We start from the raw sequence: 18562 nt of genomic DNA on the forward strand, positions 1-18562 counted from the left end.
TGTCAGCTCCAGCCGGTTTGCACTGCCTGCTCGCTGACCATGGACTGTGGACTCGTGCATCCCTGAGCACAGGCTTGGTTTTACTGTGGTTGGCCCTGTCTGGGGTCGTTAGAAAAGGTGGGTGCAGTCTTGTGACCCACCTTTAGACCGGGAAGTGCTAAGCTACAAGACCCAGAAAGCCAATTTTGGCTCATCCACATAATTCAACTTCCTGTTTTTTTTGTTTGTTTGTTTGCTTTTTGGGTCACACTCGGCATTGCTCAGGGGTTATTTCTTGCTCTGCACTCAGGAATTACTTCTGGCAGTGCTCAGGGGACCCTATGGGATGCTGGGAATTGAACCCAGGTCAGCCACATGCAAGGCAAATGTCCCACCCGCTGTGCTATCGCTCCAACCCCCAACTTCCTGTTGCTAGGTGTGGTTGGTGATTAGGATGGCAAGTAGATATCCTCCCTCCCAAAAGGGGCAGCTTAGCCAGTTCATGTTTTGGGGCTACACCCGGCAGTGCTCAGGGGTTATTTTCACCTCAGCTCCCTATGGGAATTCAGCCCACACTTCCTGCTTTCAGACGCTCAGACCTTTGAGCCATGCAGCCCTTCATTCATGTTTCATTTTATTTTTTTTTTTTTTTGTTCTTGAGTCTGAACTGACGCCTGGATTTGGGATCACTCCTGTCGAGCTCAGAGGACCATATGGGGTGCCAGGAATTGAGCGGCAAAAATTCTGTTGGGCCACTCTCAGCGGTGCTCAGAGTTTACTCCTGGCTCTGCTCAGGGGGCTAACTCCTGATAGAACCCTAGTGCTCTCTGTACTGTGTTCAGGGTCCCTGGATTCCTTTTTTTACTCTTTTCTGTAGTCACCTTGAAATCACAAAGTTATTTCGTGATTGGCTTTCAGATACAGTGTTTCAACACCGATGCCTTCACCAGCCCATTCATGTTTTAATCTCAACCCTTTCTGATCTAAAGTCAAAACAGTCCTTTTCATTTTGCATTAGGTTTAACGTTCAGCCCGAGCAGCTGGATAATCCCACTTCAGGGAACCTCTGAGTGCCCGGACCTTGTTTTTATCCAGCCCTCAACAGGGCTGATGTGTTTATAAAAGAGTCACAGCGGGGGTAGGGGCGCCTGGATTTCATCCCGGAAACCCCCAACCTTGCCGGGAGTGCTCCCTGAGCACCACCGGTGTGCCCCCACCCCCACCCCCCATAAAAAGTCTCACAACTCGGCACGTCCCCATGGAACCAAGTTGCCTCGTGAATCGTTCATTCCCCTTGGTTGATTTCTCCTTTTAGGGCAGAGTGGGATTCTCCACGACTTCTCAGTTGTACTTTTTCCCAGTTGAGCGGGAGGGAAAGGGAGGCGGTTGGTGCACGGGGCGCTCGCTCGGTTTGCAGGGGTCAGAGCACCGGCCAGCCCCTCGGGCCGCCACCAAGCCCCTGCGCTCCGCACCGGGTGGCCTCGACCCGGGCCAGCAAGGCCACAGGTCCGGCCAGACCCCGGCGCCGCATCCACCTCCCTCCCGGTAGGAGGCTGGCCCAGGAAATGCCTTTTGTCAAGGTGCAAATGTATCTTTTGTTCTGGCCGGAGGGCCGAGGCCCGGCGGGTCCGGATGAGCCGGAACGCGCCAGTCGGGCCGAGCGGGGCTGCGAGGTGTCCGCGTCCTGCGACTCCGACCCGGGCGCCGCGGCGCGTGTGTTCGAGTGAGTCCGAGCCGGGCCGGCGGCCCGTTTCCCTCCCTTTCTCGGGGGCCCGGGCGGCGCGGGAGCCCGGTGGGGCGGGCCGGGGGAGGGGGCCGGCAGGCGGCGCTGTCCGGCCGGGCCCCGGGATCGCGCCTTCCGGTCGCTGTCCGGGCGCGGGGCGCGGGGCGCGGGGCGCGGGCCGGGCGCTCCCCGTGGGGCCCGCGCGCAGCCCCACGCGGCCGGGAGGGGGCGCCCGCCCCGCGCCCCGCGCCGTCCCGCGTTGGACAGTCCCGGCGGCGGGGCGAGCGGCCGAGCATGCAGGCGGGGGCGCCGCGGCAGGTGAAGGCGCCCGGGGGTCGGGGGACTGGGGGGCGCCGTCCCGGCGCGGGTCCCGGCTGCTGAGCGCGGCGCGCACGCCCCGCACCCCCCGACGGAGCCCCCATCAGGCCGGCCCTCCATCTAAGCGCGTCTCTTTCGGCAGGCGGGAACCCCAGGGTGCCCCGCCCCACCCCCACCTTCCCAAATCGGTTCTTCCAGGTGGGACGCTCGAGCCGTTAGGGGTTCGCCGGCGAGGCCTGGTCGGGGCGCGCAGCTGGGGGACGGGGGCCCTTCCCGGCGCGCGCCGCTCGCGGGCAGCGTTGGACGCCCCCGGGGAGGACGCAGCTCGGCGCCCCCCGCGGGAATCTTGGGGTGCACCCAGCAGCGTTCCTTCAAGTGCCCGAGGCTGGGGGCGCCACGGCCGACAATGGGTGCGCGCGGCCGGGCCGAGACTCCCCGCCCGCGGTCGGGGAGGGAGGCAGCGAGACGGGCTGCAGCCCCGCGCAATGCGGGGTGGGGGGCCCCCCTTATCCGCCCCCCCACCCGGCGGCCGTCCACGCCCAGCAGCCGAGCCTGGAGGGAGAAGAGGGGTGTGGACATGGCAGGGACCCAGCCCGCGGGGGGCAGGACGGACGGGAGCGCCCCAGGCCGAGGTGCCCTCGAGGAGGCTCGTGGGGCGTCCCCACCCCGGCCACTCCAGCCGGTCCCCAAAGCGCGGCGCGTCGGCCCCCCCTCTTCCTCCGGAGGTGCTCCCCACCCCCCCACTCCCCGTTCCCGCCGGCCTGGTGCGCTTTTTCCAGTTTCCTGTGAACCTCCGCCCCGCAGCGGCGCGGGTGACTCAGGACCCCAGGGCCGGGCCCCGGTTCCAAGGGATCTTTGTTTGCTCGGGCCTTGGCTCTGGTCCTCTCGCCTGGGCCCTCAAAGGATTTCCTGAGGCCCGCCCCTGCCCCCGCAGGGCGCAGGCCAGCGTGGGGCGTGGGGCGGGGGGGGGGTGGTCCCTGAGTCCGGCGCAGCCACCCCTGCCGTTGGGCTCAGGACATGGAGAGCAGACAGGTAAGGTGGGGGCCTGCCCAGACCCCAGCAGACCCGGAGGGTCAGGGGTGACCCGGGCCATCCGGGGCTGATGTCAGCTTTGGCCGCTATAGACTCGGCCGTGGAAACTTTTGCTCTTCCTTTTCTCCAACCTGCCCCGAGGTCCGAGTGCTGAGAGTCTCCATCCTCCCAGGAACGATCGGCCTCCCGGCCCCTCCCTCCACACCCCCAAATCCCAGCCCCCCTCCCCCCCTCGGCTTTGCCCACCCTGCTGGCCCCCCGCCCTGCTCCCAGTCTCTTTCTAAACCTGGGATTTAGTCTGGTCCCTCCACTTCTCTTCCACCAAGCGTTTCTGGGAGGCTACCTCGGCTCCGTTGGGCGGGTTTCTTTACCTCTCAGAACCTCGGTTTCCTCGCCTACAGATGGGGTGCCCAGCACTCCTACCCCCTGAGGTTGGACAGGGCAGTCTCTTGTTGGGTTTTTCAGTTGGAGGGGGGGCCACACCCACCCAGCAGTGCTTGGCGGGCTGCTACTGGCTCAATGCTCAGGGTTCCCTCCTGGCCGTGCTCAGGGTTTGAACCAGGGCTCCACCTGTCGGGCCTTGAGCCATCTCCCTGGCCCTCATTTCTTCTGCTGATGGTGCCGCACCTGACAGTGCTCAGGGACCTCAGGGTTCCACCTGGCAGTGTGGGGGATCGAACTCAGGCCCTCACACCTGCCTGACCAATGCTGTGCCGCCGGCCCCAGACCGAGCTCCTGCAGACCCCTGCAGACCCCGGCCGGCAGCACACCCTGGGGACAGACACCCACTCTGGTGGCCACACCGCCGTGGGCCTCCATCAGGTTCTTGTTTAATTTTTTTGGGGGGGGGGTCACACCCAGCGATGCCCAGGGGTTACTCCTGGCTCTGCACTCAGGAATTACTCCTGGCAGTGCTGGGGGGACCATATGGGATGCCGGGGGATTGAACCCGGGTCGGCCGCCTGCAAGGCAAACGCCCTCCCCGCTGTGCTGTCGCTCCGACCACCCTCCACCCAGTTCTTGTGCCCTGTGTGTGCGGGTCCCCCCGCTGACTTCGCTCTTATCCACAGCCCGGTGGGCGGCAGCGGCCCCCGAAGGACGAGAAGGAGGTGATCCGCCGGGCCATCCAGAAGGAGCTGAAGATCAAGGAGGGTGTGGAGAACCTGCGGCGGGTGGCCACCGACCGCCGCCAGCTGGGCCACGTGCAGCAGCTCCTCCGGGTCTCTAACCAGCGGCTGGAGCAGCTGCAGCAAGAGCTTCAGGGACTGCATGCCAGCGTCCTGATGCCCGAGCCCAGCCCAGCTGGTGAGGGGGGCGCGCGGGGCCTGCCCTGCCTCTCAGACCCCTTAGGCAGCCCGGCGCGGCCAGCAGAGCGGGGCTTCTGAGGCGGGTGCTCATGGGCCCCGTGCTCTGTGTGTGCAGAACCCGAGGTCTCGGGGCACCCGACGCCCCCTGAGCAGCCGAGGGCCCGGCTCCTGGAGGCGCTTCAGAGACAGCTGCAGGTCGAATTGCAGGTGGAGCAGGGGGCCAAGAACATGACCCACACCTATGCCAGCGGCAGCCCCAAGGTAGGCCGCGTGGGCGGACGGAGCGATTGGGCGCTCAGGTTGCTGGGGAGATGCTGCCCCGCCCCCTCCCTCTTCCCTTTTTTTTTCTTTCTCTCTCTTTTCTTTGGAACTGGGTGGGGATTGAACCCACAGCCTCACACCTGCAAGTGCTATAACAGCCCCGGACACTAGTTAGGCCAGCCTGGCATGGACCTTAGGCACAGTGATGGTTTTCTTCGGGTTTTGCTTTTTTGGGCCACACCTGGCGGTGCTCAGGAGTTATTCCTGGCCCTGCACTCAGGAATTACCCCTGGCGGTGCTCACAGGGGGGATCATGTGGGATGCTGGGGGTCGAACCTGGGTTGGCCACGTGCAAGGCAAGCGCCCTCCCCGAGGTACTGTGGCTCCAGTCTCTCAGTGTCAACCCTGCGCCAACCTCGCGGGGAGCCCTGCACAGCCCTGGGCCTGCAGGAAGGCACTGCACCGTCTGTGAGGGAGCCCAGGCCGAGGCCCAGCTTGCAACGAGGTGCAGGGCGCAGCCCTGGTAAGGGGGAGGCCACCCTAGGAGATGTAGCATAACTAGGAAAGCCAGTGGTAACCAGCTCCCTGTGGGTCTGATGGTGGAGGCCTGGCTCCAGGTCCTGGTCCTCTGAGCGAGGCTCTGGTGTTTCCCTGCTCCGACGGGGCCTGTGTCGTCCCCGCGTAGGAGAAGAAGCTCCTGGCCGCCGTCCAGCAGATGCTGCGAGACAGCCAGCTCAAGGTGACTCTGCTGAGGATGAAGATCAGCCACCTGCAGGCGCCCGGGTCCCAGGAGCCAGGTGGGATGCGGGGGAGCAGAGTGATGGGGGATGAGGGGGGCAGGGCCGGCTCAGGCCCTCCCCTGACGCCCCCCTTCCAGGGCTGGAGCTGCGCGTGGAGGAGCTGCGGTACCGCCGGCACGTGGAGGCTGCTGTGGCCGAGGGGGCCAAGAATGTGGTGAAACTGCTTGGGGGGCGGCGCCCGCAGGACCGGAAGGCGCTGGCCGAGGTCAGAGGACACAGCGCATCCCTGCTGTGGGGGTGCACTAAGAACTAGGACCATGGACCATGAACCTCTCGGAGGGTCCCCAGGTGTCCTGAGCTGCTGCCCTCAGCCCCCTCCCAGCGCCCTGCGCCCCCACCAGTGCCCTCAGCCCCTCCTGGCACCCCACGCCCCCATCAGAGCCCTCAGCCCCCTCCCAGCACCCTATGCCCCCACCCTTGCCCCTGCAGGCTCAGGCCCAGCTCCAGGAGTCCTCCCAGAAACTGGACCTTCTGTGTCTGGCCCTGGACCGGCTGCTGGACATGCTGCCTCCTGCCCACCCTCTACGGGCCAAAGTGGCCCAGGAGCTGCGGACCCCTGCGTCTGGGAACCCCCAGCCTTCTGGGACACTCATAAAGCCCACCGCCATGACAGGTAGCTGGGAATCCCCCGCTCTCTTCCCTCCCCCACTACAGAGCTGGGGCACACCCTGAAACACAGGGTAGAACATGGGAGAAGCTTCTTTTTTTTTTTTTTTTTTTTTTGCTTTTTGGGTCACCCCTGGCGATGCTCAGGGGTTCCTCCTGGCTCTGCACTCAGGAGTTACTCCTGGCGGTGCTCAGGGGGACCCTATGGGATGCTGGGAATCGAACCCAGGTCCGCCACGTGCAAGGCACATGCCCTACCTGCAGTGCTATGGCTCAGCCCCACCAGAGAAGCTTCTGCTCTGGCTGCGGCCTCCTGGGCACCTAACATGTCTCTTGCAGCCTCAGTTTCTCTGCCTGTAAAATGGGGTCATCTGTGAGTGCATGCAGGAGCTTATCCAGGAAGCCAGGGCAATGAGGATGACAAGGAGAGGGGTGTTAGTTTGGGGGCCACCCCCTGATGTTGCCCTTGGTGCAGGTGCTTGGTGCCAGGGCTGAATCAGAGCTCTAGACCTAAGCTTTTTCTTTCTCACCTTTTCCTTATTGATGTTTTTGGACCACACCCAGACCCAGCAGTGCTCAGGGCTTACTCCTGGCTCTGTGCTCAGGGATCACTCCTGGCAGTGCTCAGGGGACCATATGGGATGCGGAGGGGAGAACCCAGGTTGGCTGCGTGCAAGGCGAATGCCCTCCCCACTGTGCTCTCACTCCGGCTCCAAAACTGTTGCTGAAGGAGACCCAGAGTGTCCTTCTCAGAGGTGGGGTGGTGGGTGGGGGGCGTACAGGCCTCAGCCCACTGGGGGCAGAGCTGAGAGGGGGAAGTGCAGGGCCTGGCGCCGCCTCGGGGAATCCAGGGATGGCCTTGGGGGAGATGGTGTTGAGCTTGGCCTTGAAGGGCCCATGAATATTGGCCAAGTTGACAAGTTGGAGAAGTCGGCCTGTCTAAAATTCAGCCACTTGCGGCTAGCCTTGTTTTCTACCTACACACCACAATTCTTTTTTTTTTTTTAACTTTTATTTTGTTTTGTGGGCTGGAGCACAGCGGTAGGGCGTTTGCCCTGCGCACAACCAGCCCGGCCGAGCCGGGTTTGATTCCTCCGCCCCTCTCGGAGAGCCTAGCAAGCTACCTAGAGTATCTCGCCCGCACGGCAAAGCCTGGCAAGCTCCCCGTGATGTATTCATATGCCAAACACAGTAATAACAAGTCTCACAATGGAGACGTTACTGGGCCCGCTCGAGCAAATAGACGAACAGGAGGACAGTGACAGTGACAGTGATTTTGTTTTGTGGCCACACCGGCAATGCTCAGGGGTTACTCCTGGCTCTGCCCTCAGGAATTACTCCTGGCGGTGAACAGGGGCCATATGGGGTGCTGGGGATCAAACCCAGGTCGGCCATGTGCGAGGCCAGCACCCTCCCTGCCTTGCTATCACTCCAGGCCCTATACACAGTGATTCCTGGACCTGGTCCTCTTATGGTCATCTCCTTGGGTCTGGAAGACTCGTGTGTCACCCGAGAGCCTGAACTCCCAAAATGGTGCTCTCAGGATAAGTTTATGACCTCAGAAGCTTCTAGAGTCTTTCTGAATTGGGGGTGGGGGGGACAGAGACTTTGAGGGATGAACTTGAGTCTCGAGATGAACCCACCTGGTGGGCAGAGGGGCTCAGAGTAGCTGGACATGGGCCACCTGAGGCCACAGGGAGGACAGGACAGCCTCGCCCAGCACACAGAAGCTTCTGAGGGCAGATGGCCCCCAACGCTAACGCAGGCAGTGGCCTCTGGCCTCTGGGGAGGGCATCCCTGCGGGGGCCCAGGTGATGGGATCAGCGGTCGACTGTCCCTGACACATCTCCTTTCACCCCCAGGCACGCTGCGGGTGCATCTGCTGGGCTGTGAGCACTTGCTGAGCGATGTCCCCGGACGGTCCCCGGTGGCTGCTCTGGCCGGGAGTCCCTCCCCTGGCTGGCTTCGGGGCCGGGCCAAGCAGCCTCGTGGCCAGAAGGAGCTTTCTTGTAAGTCAGGGCTGTCCGGGCGCGGGGTCCGGCCACTCTCCTGTCCCCTGACGCCAGCTCTGGCCCGCAGGCGAGGTGCAGGCCGTGCTGAAAGTGGACAATCGCGTCGTAGGCCAGACGGGCTGGGGGCGCATGTGCAGGAAGGCCTGGGAGCAGACCTTCACTGTGCCCCTGGAGCGGGTGAGCTGTCCCCGGGTGTCCCCACGGTGGTGGCCAACAGCCTGGGACCTGCGCTCACGCATACCCCCTCCCCCGCAGGCCCGGGAGCTGGAGATCGGGGTGCGCTGGCGGGACTGGCGGCAGCTGTGTGGCCTGACCTTCCTGCGGCTCGAGGACTTCCTGGACAATGGCTGCCACCACCTCAGCCTCAACCTCCTGCCGCAGGGCTGGGTCTTCCTCTGGGTGCGCCTCGAACCTGCCCCCTAGCCCTGGCATGCTTGGGGAGTGCAGGGTTCCGGATCCGAGACAGGCCCCGCGGCTCAGTCCCCGCCACCACCAGGAGGGGAGTCCCCGGCACTGAGCAGGGGGAAGAAGCCTCAGCACCACTGCAGGAGACCCCCAAGCCCAAGGTCCCCCTAAGCAAGCAGGATTCCCCTCCCTGTACACAGGGCACCCACCCTGTCCAGACTCTGGCCTCAGTTTCCCCATGGGTCCCTGGGAGGTGGCTTGAGCCCCATCAGCTTGGACCTCAGTTTTCGCTGGGGCCCCAGGGAAGGGTTGTGGGGGTTTCTGCATGCCTGCAGGAAGCAGGTGGGACGGGAGAAGCTGATCCTCACCCCCCGCACCCCCCCAGGTGAACTTCTGTGACCCTGTTATCGAGAGGACACCCCGGCTGCAGAGGCAAAAGCGCATTTTCTCCAAACGCAGAGGTGTGTGGGGAGCAGGGCAGGGGGCCGGGGCGGTGGGGCGTGGGGCTGGGGCGGGGTGTCCCGGAGCGTGGGGCGTGGGGCCGGGCTCGGGGCAGTTGCCACCAGGGCCTTGCACTGAGTCCCGCTTTGGCCCAGGTCGTGACTTCACCAGGGCCTCCCAGATGAACCTCAGTATGGCAGCCTGGGGGCGCCTGGTCATGACCTTGCTGCCTCCCTGCAGCGGCCCCAGCACTATCAGCCCCCCGAAAGGGTGCCCCCGAGCCCCAGCCGCACGCCTGGGGGCTCCGGACCCCACGCCTCCCAGGTGAGGAGAATCCACCCGCTCGGGCCCTGCCCTGGGCCACGCACCCGACCCCCAGTGGCTCCGTCTGCCTTTCCCGACCCTGAGTCTCGCCCGCAGTCGCCCCCCGGCCAAGCAGCCCCCCGTGGGAGAAGAGGGGCTCAGGCCCCCGCCGAAGCCCCCGCGCCTTTACCTGCCCAGGGAGTCCACCCTGGAGGAGACGCCGGTGAGTGGGGGGGGTACTGAGCGGGGGGAGGGCTGGAGGCACAGGGGGAGGCAGCCCGCAATCTGGCCTCCACCCCTGTCCTCACAGCGCACCAAGAGGCCCCACATGGAGGCCAGGCCCCGGCCTGGGCAGCGTCCCCCCGCTTCCGGCTCCAGGTGAGTGCCCCCACCCTGGGTGTGAGACTTTCGTCCCTGTTCCTTGTGTCCCTCCGTCCTTCCTCCCTCTCCTGGGTGTGCTCTCTCCTATAGAACCTGTTTGTTGTGATCAGAGCAGTAGGACAGCAGGGAGGGTTTCAGCGTCGCACACGGCCAGTCTGGGTTCAACATCCAGCACCCCTTATGACCCCCACCCCAAGCACTGCCAGGAGTGCGTCCTGAGTGCAGAGCCCAGAGTCAGCCCTGAGCATTGAGGTCACTGTCACTGTCCTCCCGTTGTTTATCGATTTGCTCCAGCGGGCCCAGTAACGTCTCCATTGTGAGACTTGTTGTTACTGTGTTTGGCATATCGAATACGTCATGGGTAGCTGGCCAGGCTTTGTCATGCGGGCAAGATACTCTCGGTAGCTTGCCGGACTCTCCGAGAGTGGCAGAGGACTCGAACCTGGATTGGCTGGGTCGGCCGTGTGCAAGGCAAACGCCATACCGCTGTGCTGTCGCTCTAGCCCGAGCATTGAGGTGTGATCCGAAAAAATAAAACGAAACCAAAAAAACCCACAAAGAAGACCAACAACAAAAAAACCAAAAACCATACAGCATGCAGTGGATTTGCCCAGGTTCAATCCCTGGCACCACATATGACCCTCTCTCCCCCCAGGCACTGCCAGGAGTGAGTCCTGAGTGCAGAGGCAGGATTCACCCTGAGCATCACTGGCTGAGGTCCCCAAAAAACAAATACGAAAAAAAAAATACTAAGCCAAAAACAAAAATACAGAAAAGACGGGTTCAATTCCCAGCATCCCCGATGGCCCCCTGAGCACCGCCAGGAGTGGTTCCTGAATGCAGAGCCAGGAGTAACCCCTGAGCATCGCCAGGTGTGACCCAAAAAGAAGGAAAAAAAAAAAAAAGAAACAACCTAAAACCCAGAACCTGTCGTTGGGCTCCGGCCCGACGCCAGGAGGTGAGGGCTGGGCGCTTCCTGCAGCCCTGGTGGGACATGGAAGGTGGGTGACCCTGGGGGTGACGGCCCCTCTCTTCCCCATAGGAAAGCTCCGCGGCTTCAGGACTTCCGCTGCGTGGCCGTGCTGGGCCGCGGACACTTTGGGAAGGTAGCGTGGGGTGTGGTGCCCTGTGTCACGCCCGACTCTCTGCCCCCTGCGTCACGCCTGGCCCCCCCAACGCCTGCTGCTCTCTGCCCACAGGTGCTCCTGGTCCAGTTCAAGGCAACAGGGAAGTATTATGCCATCAAGGCACTGAAGAAACAGGAGGTGCTGAGTCGGGACGAAGTCGAGAGGTACAGAGTTGGGAGCTTGGGGAGGGGCCCCGCCAGCCCAGCTTCTCCTGAGCCCCGGGATAGGGGATCTGCTCTCGGCTGTGCCTCACTGTCCACATCTGTGGGATGGGGGTGAAGGTGGTGGGGCCTGGGGGTCGCCTCTGCGCGCCCCTCCTGCCTCCTGCTTGGGAACCTCCAAGGGATTCTCTGGCAGGACCTGAGGATGCGATACCAGGGTCTGGCCTGTCCTGCTGACCCCCGTCATCCGGGGGCTACTGGGGGGCGGTGGGGGTTTCCTTCCCGCGACAGCCTTGGCTCCCCTGCAGCCTGTACAGTGAGAAGCGCATCCTGGAGGCCGTGGGCCGTGCGGGGCACCCGTTCTTGCTCTCCCTCCTGGCCTGCTTCCAGACCCCCGGCCACGCCTGCTTTGTGACCGAGTTTGCGCCCGGCGGGGACCTCATGATGCAGATCCACGAGGATGTTTTCCCAGAACCCCAGGCCCGGTGGGTTCCGGTCCCTTCCCCTGTGACTGCCTCCAGCCGTGGGGAGAGGGGAGGCCCGGGTGCAAAATCCTGCTTATGATCCCCTCTGTGGGTGCGCACAGGGAGTGTTGTGAGCTGGCATGAAGGACACTGGAGCATAATATTTATTATTATTATTATTTAGCTTTTTCAATTACTTTTTGTTGTGGGGCTGGAGCGATAGCACAGCGGGTAGGGCGTTTGCCTTGCACGCGGCTGACCTAGGTTCGATTCCCAGCATCCCGTATGGTCCCCCAAGCACTGCCAGGAGTAATTCCTGAGTGCAGAGCCAGGAGTAACCCCTGAGCATCGCCAGGTGTGACCTCAAAAGAAAAAATTACTTTTTGTTTTGTTTTGCTTTGTTTGGGGATCATACCTGGCACTGCTCAGAGGTTACTCCTGGCTCTGTGCTCAGGGGACCACATGGGATGCTGGGGATTCAACTTGGGTCAGCCGCCTGCAAGGCAGACGCCCTCCCCGCTGTACTTATCACTCCAGCCTCTGTTTTCGTTTTTCCTTTTGGGCCACATCCAGTGCCCAGGGTTCCCCCCTGTGCACTCAGGGATCACTCCTGGCAGGGCTTAGAGGACTTGATGGGGAGCCGGGGATCAAACCCGTGTCTGGTGCTGCAAGACCCCTTCCCTCTGTACTGGCTCTGACTTGCTTAGAAATGGCTGAGCACAGGCTCTGGCAGTGGGGGTGGGGGTGGCCCCTAGCTGTGGGACCAGCAAGCCCACCATCAGTTCCCCAAGTCTCGAGAAACAGGCATGAGGAAACAGGCACTGAGCCTGACACTCCCTTCCCCTCCAGATTCTACCTGGCCTGCGTGGTGCTGGGGCTGCAGTTCTTGCATGAGAAGAAGATCATCTACAGGTGTGGCCCTGAGGAGCTGGGGGTGGGGGCAGTGGTGGAGGCGGGCCACTGCCATGCCCGGGTGGGCATCTGCCAGACTCAGGGGCTGCCCCTGACCCGCAGGGACCTGAAGCTGGATAACCTTCTGCTGGACGCCCAGGGCTTCCTGAAGATCGCGGACTTCGGGCTCTGCAAGGAAGGTGTGTCCAATGTGCTGTCACCCCTCTTCCAACACTCCTCCCACCCCCGCACTGTCCCCCCATCCTGTAGCCAACGGGGCAAGAGGACACGTCCCTCCCTGCCCAAGGACCTCCCGCGGGTCCCCTCTGCCTCGGCCTGGATCCTGGTGGGACGGACGCGGCTTCCCCGCCAGGCCTGGAGCTGGCTCGGCCAGGACTCCTGGTAGCCCCGGGGGGCTGTCCTCTTGCAGGAATCGGCTTCGGGGACCGGACCAGCACCTTCTGCGGCACCCCGGAGTTCCTGGCCCCCGAGGTGCTGACGCAGGACGCCTACACACGGACCGTGGACTGGTGGGGGCTGGGCGTGCTGCTCTACGAGATGCTGGTGGGCGAGGTGAGGCCCACCCTGGGCTGCAGGTGGGGGGCTGGGGAGGACGACGCTGGCCCCCTACTGAGCCCCCGCCCCCCGCAGTGCCCCTTCCCAGGGGACACGGAGGAAGAGGTGTTCGACAGCATCGTCAACGAGGAGGTCCCGCGCCCCCACTTCCTGTCGGCACAGAGCCTGGAGCTCATTCTGAAGGTGTGTGGGGGAGCCGGGCTGCCCGTGGTTTGGGGGGGGTGAGCCACTGAGCCTGAGGGAGCCTGTGTGTGACCCCATCCCACCCCCCACGGTCCCCTCTAGCTTCTCCAGAAGTGCCCTGAGAAGCGGCTGGGTGCAGGCGAGCGGGATGCGGAGGAAATCCAAAGCCAGCCTTTCTTCAGGGTGAGCCGCGTGGGCCAAGCGGGCACTGCGGGCCCCCCCCCCATGGGCCGCCCTTCCCTGCTGTGGCCTCACGCCCCCCCCCACCTTTCTCTGTCTCTGCCCCCAGGCCACCGACTGGCAGGCCCTCCTGGCCCGCAGCGTCCGGCCACCCTTCGTGCCTACCCTCCGTAGCCCCACTGACCTGCGCTACTTCGAGGACGAGTTCACGAGTCTGCCCCCTGCCCTGACGCCGCCCGACGGCCGCAGCCCGCTCAGTGCCCACCAGCAGGCTGCCTTCCGGGACTTCGACTTTGTGTCCGAGAAGTTCTTAGAGTCCTGAGCGCCCCACCCCCACCCCCACCCCCCGATGGTCCATGGGAGGGGGGTCACGAGCCCACCCCACCAGGCCCCGGTTTCTGGTTTTGATACTGGACGTGCTTTGCGGATTATTAAATTTAAATTTATAAAACTCTGTCTGAGGCAGCCTGGCTTGGGCAGGGGGGCAGCATCCGTACCCCAGTTGTCCCCCCCAAGGTCATGCCCTTCCCCTCGGCACAGGGGCCTGGGTGGGCCCAGTGGGGGGTGGGGGGCCCCTACACGGCTTGGCTGCCGGCCTCGGCCTCGGCCTCGGCCCACAGGCTCTCCCAGGACGCCGAGGGCCACCCGCAGAAGTGGGCGAGGTTGCGGGCCAGGCCGCGGTCGAAGGGGTTCCCGGGGCGCTGGCGGAGGTAGGCGATGCGGTGGGCGGAGATGAACTCCCAGGTGGTCGTGTTGCTGGCCACTAGGTAGAGGTGGGAGCCCAGGAGCAGCGCGGCCACCGCCGAGAAGAGCGACAGCAGCAGGAAGGTGGCCAGCAGGAGCCCGCTGGCGCGGAGCCACTGTCCCCAGGGCTGGAAGAAGTGGAGGCCGGACCTGCGGGCGGGACAGGGACAGGGACAAGACGGGGAGAGGGTCCCGCCTCTGCGCGGCCCCGCCCCGCCCTGCCCTGGGCCAGGCGGCACCCACCATGCCAGGTAGACGCCCCAGAGGAGCACCAGCAGCTGCAGCGCCAGGTAGGCCACGAAGAGCGGGTGGTTGCGTTCGCCCACGCAGTTCTCCAGCCACGGGCAGTGGTGGTCGAAGCGCCGCACGCAGCGGCCACACTCACGGCAGTGGCGGGCCCGCAGGGGCGGCTGCAGCACGTTGGGAATCGGGGCTGACGCCGGTTCTCTCACATCCCCCAGTGGGCTTCCCCCCACCAGCCCAGGATGGGGTGCAGGGACCCCAGTATCCCCGAACCCACCAGCACCAGGCAGAAGCGGCAACGGCGGACAGGAAAGACGTGAGGGGCCTTGACCAGCGGCTCCTCCTTGGCTGCCAAGTCCTGCAAGAGTGGGAACAGCGAGAGGGAGGCCCTAAGACCACCCAGGAGTGCTGGGAGAGCAGAGATCTGTCCTGACAAAGGAGTCCCCCACTGCCCGCTCAGGGCATCTCCCCATCTGGAGATTGGTGGCTGTCAGGAGTGGGGAGGCGGGGGACAAAGAAAGCCCCAAGACTAATAAAAGTTTTCCTTCTTGGGGCTGAAGAGATAGCACAGCTGGTAGGGCGTTTGCCTTGCACGCGGCTGACTCGGGTTCGATTCCCAACATCCCATAGGGTCCCCTGAGCACTGCCAGGAGTAACTCCTGAGTGCACAGCCAGGAGTAACCCCTGTGCATCGCCGGGTGTAACCCAAAAAGCAAAAAATAATAATAATAATTAAACAAAAGTTTTTCTTCTTGACATCCTCCTAAGAACGGGGTTGGGGGGGAGCAGCCTGTGAAATCAGCTCCAGGAGAGCTCAGAGAACGCCAAGACACTTGCCTTGCACAAAGGGGTCACACTCTGGCACCCCAGAAGGTCCCCCAAGCACCTCCAGGGATCATTCCTGAGCACAGAACCAGCCAGGAGTAGCCCCTGAGCACTGCTGGGAATGACCTCAAAACCCATGGTGTTCCCTGCCCCCCACCCCCGCAGTCAGCTCTGGGGCCAGAGCACGCAGTCGGCCTTTGCCTTGCACATGGCTGACCTGGGTTCAACCCCCGGCATCCCACAGGGGCTCCCGAGCACCATCAGTAGTAGCACCTGAGTACTGCTGGGTGTGGCAAACTCAATGCGCCACCCCGCAATAGCAGGTCTCAAAACAGCTTGGGGAGCTCCTTTTCGGGGTCACCCCCACCCCAGCTCTGGTGCACCCGTCTCCTCAGGGGCGCCTGTGCCCTCCTGGGAGGGAATGACTTCCCTTTGGGGATTCTCTCCTATTCCCTTATAAATAAAACGACTTGGGGCTGGGGCAATAGCACAGTGGGTAGGGCGTTTGCCTTGCATGCAGCTGACCCGGGTTCGATTCCCAGGATCCCATATAGTCTCCTGAGCACCGCCAGGGGTAATTCCTGAGTGCAGAGCCAGGAGGAACCTCTGTGCATCACCGGGTGTGACCCAAAAAGCAAAACATAAATAAATACATAAATAAAACGACTTCACCGTCTCCCCTGAAGGCCTTTTTGTGACATCCTGACCAAAGCAGGAAGCAGGGACTGACTCATCCCAGAGTCCTCACTGGCCCCTCCAACCACCCCCAACACTGTGAGGGGCTGCTTAGCTCTGGGGGTGGGTGAGGTGGGACAGAGGGCCCCCGCACGCAGCCAGGCTGTGTGGCTTTTGCCAGCCACTGTGGGTCTCTGTTACCTGGGGCTGGGGCTGGATGCTCACGTAGCCTGGGTCCATGAGTGACACAGCCAGGTAGAGCAGCAGGGAGCCCTGGACCAGCAGCAGGAACGTGAGTGGCAACAACAGCTTACCCTGCTCCTCCCACCGGCGCAGGGCTGCAGAGGGAGAGCGCAGGGAGGCCTGAGTGCAGCAGGGTACAAGGGTGTGTGCCTCCCACCCCTCCCCTCACCCCCTCCCCTCCCGCAGGTCCAAAAAGCCCTTTTCCCCACTGGCGATAAAAAGTGTCTGAGTGGGGCTGGAGCGATAGCACAGCGGGTAGGGCGTTTGCCTTGCACACGGCCGACTCGGGTTCGATTCCCAGCATCCCACATGGTCCCCTGAGCACCGCCAGGTGTAATTCCTGAGCGCAGAGCCAGGAGTAAACCCTGTGCATTGCCGGGTGTGACCCAAAAAGGAAAAAAGAAAAAGTGGCTGAGAGAGGCCTATGGGGGCGGGCGGGGTGTGTGTTGGGGGGTGCAGGATTGACCACAGAGAGTGGCCGGGAAAGCGTGAGAGGAAGAGAGGTCAGCTAGGAGCAGGAAGGGGCCTGGACTAGCAGCCACAAGGTGATCTGAGATGTCCGCGGGACAGACAGAGGAGGGTGGGTGAGCAGGGCTGGACAGTGCAGAGGGGCGTTTCAGGGCTGAGGCTGATGGCAGCGGCCTGACATCTTGGGAGGAAAGGGAGACGGACCACTCCAGTTCTGGGAGGCAGGGGTGAGGTCTTGGGGAGGGCGGGGGAGAAGCTGCTGGACGGCTGAGCAGCAGCGGCTTGGCACGCAACAGGTCCAGCCAGGTGCATCCCTGCGACCCCACGGCCCAGCACCAGAGGCAGCAGCCCCCGCCAAGCCCTTCTGGTTTTATGTTAAGCAAAGAACTTGTCCTGGACGCAGCAGTGAAGCGGGAAGGTCGGAGGGCGGCGCTGGGGGCCGGCCGGGAACGGGAACGTGGGGGTGGGCAGGCTTTCCCCTACGGGACCCTCGGACTCCTAAGGAGGACAGGGTCCGGCGGCTCTCGGGGTGCGGGTGACGGGTTCGGGCTGTCACCGGGTGCTAGCGGGGACCGGGAAGCTGCTATGCTTCATCGGGGGGACCAGCTGGGTACTCGGTGGCGAGCAGGTGGCCCACGGCACTGCCGCCGGGGAGCGGGCGTGTCCGGGAGCCGTGGGCGACGGGCTGCAGGTCAGGATGTCAGGGCGCCGGGGGGCACCAGCGAGACCCCGACGTGGGGGAAGCGCGCGGGATCGGGCGGGTCCGGGGTTGCGCGGGGGCCCGGCTCACCGGTATCATGCAGGAAGAGCACCAGCGTGATGCCCCAGGTCAGCATAGTGTGCCCGGTCCGCACCAGGACCCCCGGGCTGAGGAGCGCCCAGGGCGCCATCGCCGCGGCCCGGGGCCCCACCCGGAAGAAGGGCCCGGAGGGGCGGGTCCTCCGAGCGCGAGGCGCCGCGTCCGGCCCAGGATTGGCCGACACGCGAGGCGGGCGGGGCCGGATGGGTCCGGAGAGGCTTTCTATTGGGTGGCAGCTGCGGCCGAGGAGGCCCTGGAGCCAACAGGTGCCTGGAAGGTTGGGGGCGGGGCCGGCGCGCGCGCAGCCGCTGGGCCCCGCCCCCAGCCCGCCCCGCCCCTCCAGGTAAGTTCGCAGAGCCCCCGCCCCGCCCCGCCCCGCGCATGCGCGCGCCTCTCGGGAGCCGGGCTCTGGGGTGTCGGAGGTGGCGGCTCCGTGCAGAGTTCGGGGACCCCCCCGAGAGGGCCCGGGCGGCGCCGCGGGGCACCTTTCCAGCGCTTGCCGTTAAGGGAAGGGCCGTGGGGCCCAGCCTAGCGGGGAGCAGCAACAGCCCCGCCTTGCTTCCGTGTGCGCTCGCGCAGGTGGCCGGCCACGCTGCTTTCGCTCCGTCGTGGAACTGATCGGGCGCTCCCGAAATGGGCCCGAGCCCATCATCGGACAGCAGGGAGCACGTGTCTCGCACGTGGCCCGCCACCTGTGAGCACAGCGCCAGGGGTGCACTCTGCGCACCACCCAGTGTGGCCTGAAAAACAACCCCCCCCCCACGAAAACAAAAAAACCCTCCTGCCCTAGGTGAGTTGGGGGGCTTAAGTAACAGCATCTGGGGCAGGAGCCCTAGGGGAGTTGGGGGGCTTAAGTAACAGCATCTGGGGCAGGAGCATAGGGAGTGATTCTGACCACCAGGAGTGCAGAGCCAGGAGTAGACCCTGAGCACCGCGTGTGAAAGAAAGAAATCCAGAAACTTCTGTGAGTCATGGTACCGATGTTAAAGATAAAGTTCGGGTCCCAGTTATGGGACTGAGGAGAAAGGCCAGATGGTACTCGGTGACTCACTGCAGGAGGCAGGGAGTTCGCCCAAAATGAGCACTTGGAGGCCTGGATTCGATCCCTGGGAACTGAGCTGGGAGTGTTCTCCAAGCACCAATAGTTGTCCACAAAACATATTTATATTATACTCATATTTATGTGAGTGTGTGTGTGTATCAGACAGACCGGGTGGTTTCAAGGGCGTAGACGGGAGAGGGGGAAATGCAGGGGTTGAACAGACTTGGAAAGAAAAATGAGAGTGGTCACCTCAAGTGCCAGTTAGGCCACACGGCTGCTAGCTGGCAGTAACTATGAAGTTTGAATCCCCGCCCCGCCTCATCCACTTTTTTATGCAGGTGCTAGGGACTGAACCCGGACTCCTGAATACAAA

General features: G+C 63.6%; 3 protein-coding genes across 3 annotated transcripts in view; 2 read left to right on the forward strand and 1 right to left on the reverse strand.

The window, feature by feature from the left end:
- Window positions 1–18562, forward strand: part of TBC1D13 (TBC1 domain family member 13) — a 99476-nt gene that overhangs the window by 11023 nt on the left and 69891 nt on the right. The window lies entirely within an intron of this gene.
- On the forward strand, window positions 1997–13591 carry PKN3 (protein kinase N3). The gene is made up of 22 exons (XM_056108829.1): window positions 1997–2020; window positions 4123–4357; window positions 4475–4620; window positions 5306–5417; window positions 5498–5625; window positions 5850–6033; window positions 7889–8035; window positions 8106–8215; window positions 8294–8437; window positions 8829–8904; window positions 9040–9208; window positions 9305–9410; window positions 9498–9565; window positions 10611–10674; window positions 10768–10859; window positions 11165–11341; window positions 12170–12232; window positions 12335–12411; window positions 12642–12784; window positions 12863–12970; window positions 13073–13153; window positions 13260–13591. The coding sequence occupies exons 1-22, from the start codon at window positions 1997–1999 to the stop codon at window positions 13470–13472; spliced, it is 2667 nt and encodes an 888-aa protein (XP_055964804.1). The 3' UTR covers window positions 13473–13591.
- On the reverse strand, window positions 13619–17282 carry ZDHHC12 (zinc finger DHHC-type palmitoyltransferase 12). The gene is made up of 5 exons (XM_056108819.1): window positions 17139–17282; window positions 15839–15975; window positions 14415–14495; window positions 14138–14304; window positions 13619–14044 (listed from the first exon to the last, which is right to left on the reverse strand). Exons 1-5 carry the CDS (start codon window positions 17236–17238, stop codon window positions 13726–13728), a joined length of 804 nt encoding a protein of 267 aa, XP_055964794.1. The 5' UTR covers window positions 17239–17282; the 3' UTR covers window positions 13619–13725.

Source organism: Sorex fumeus, unplaced genomic scaffold (assembly GCF_029834395.1).
Source record: "Sorex fumeus unplaced genomic scaffold, SorFum_2.1 ptg000233l, whole genome shotgun sequence".
NCBI lineage: Eukaryota > Metazoa > Chordata > Mammalia > Eulipotyphla > Soricidae > Sorex > Sorex fumeus.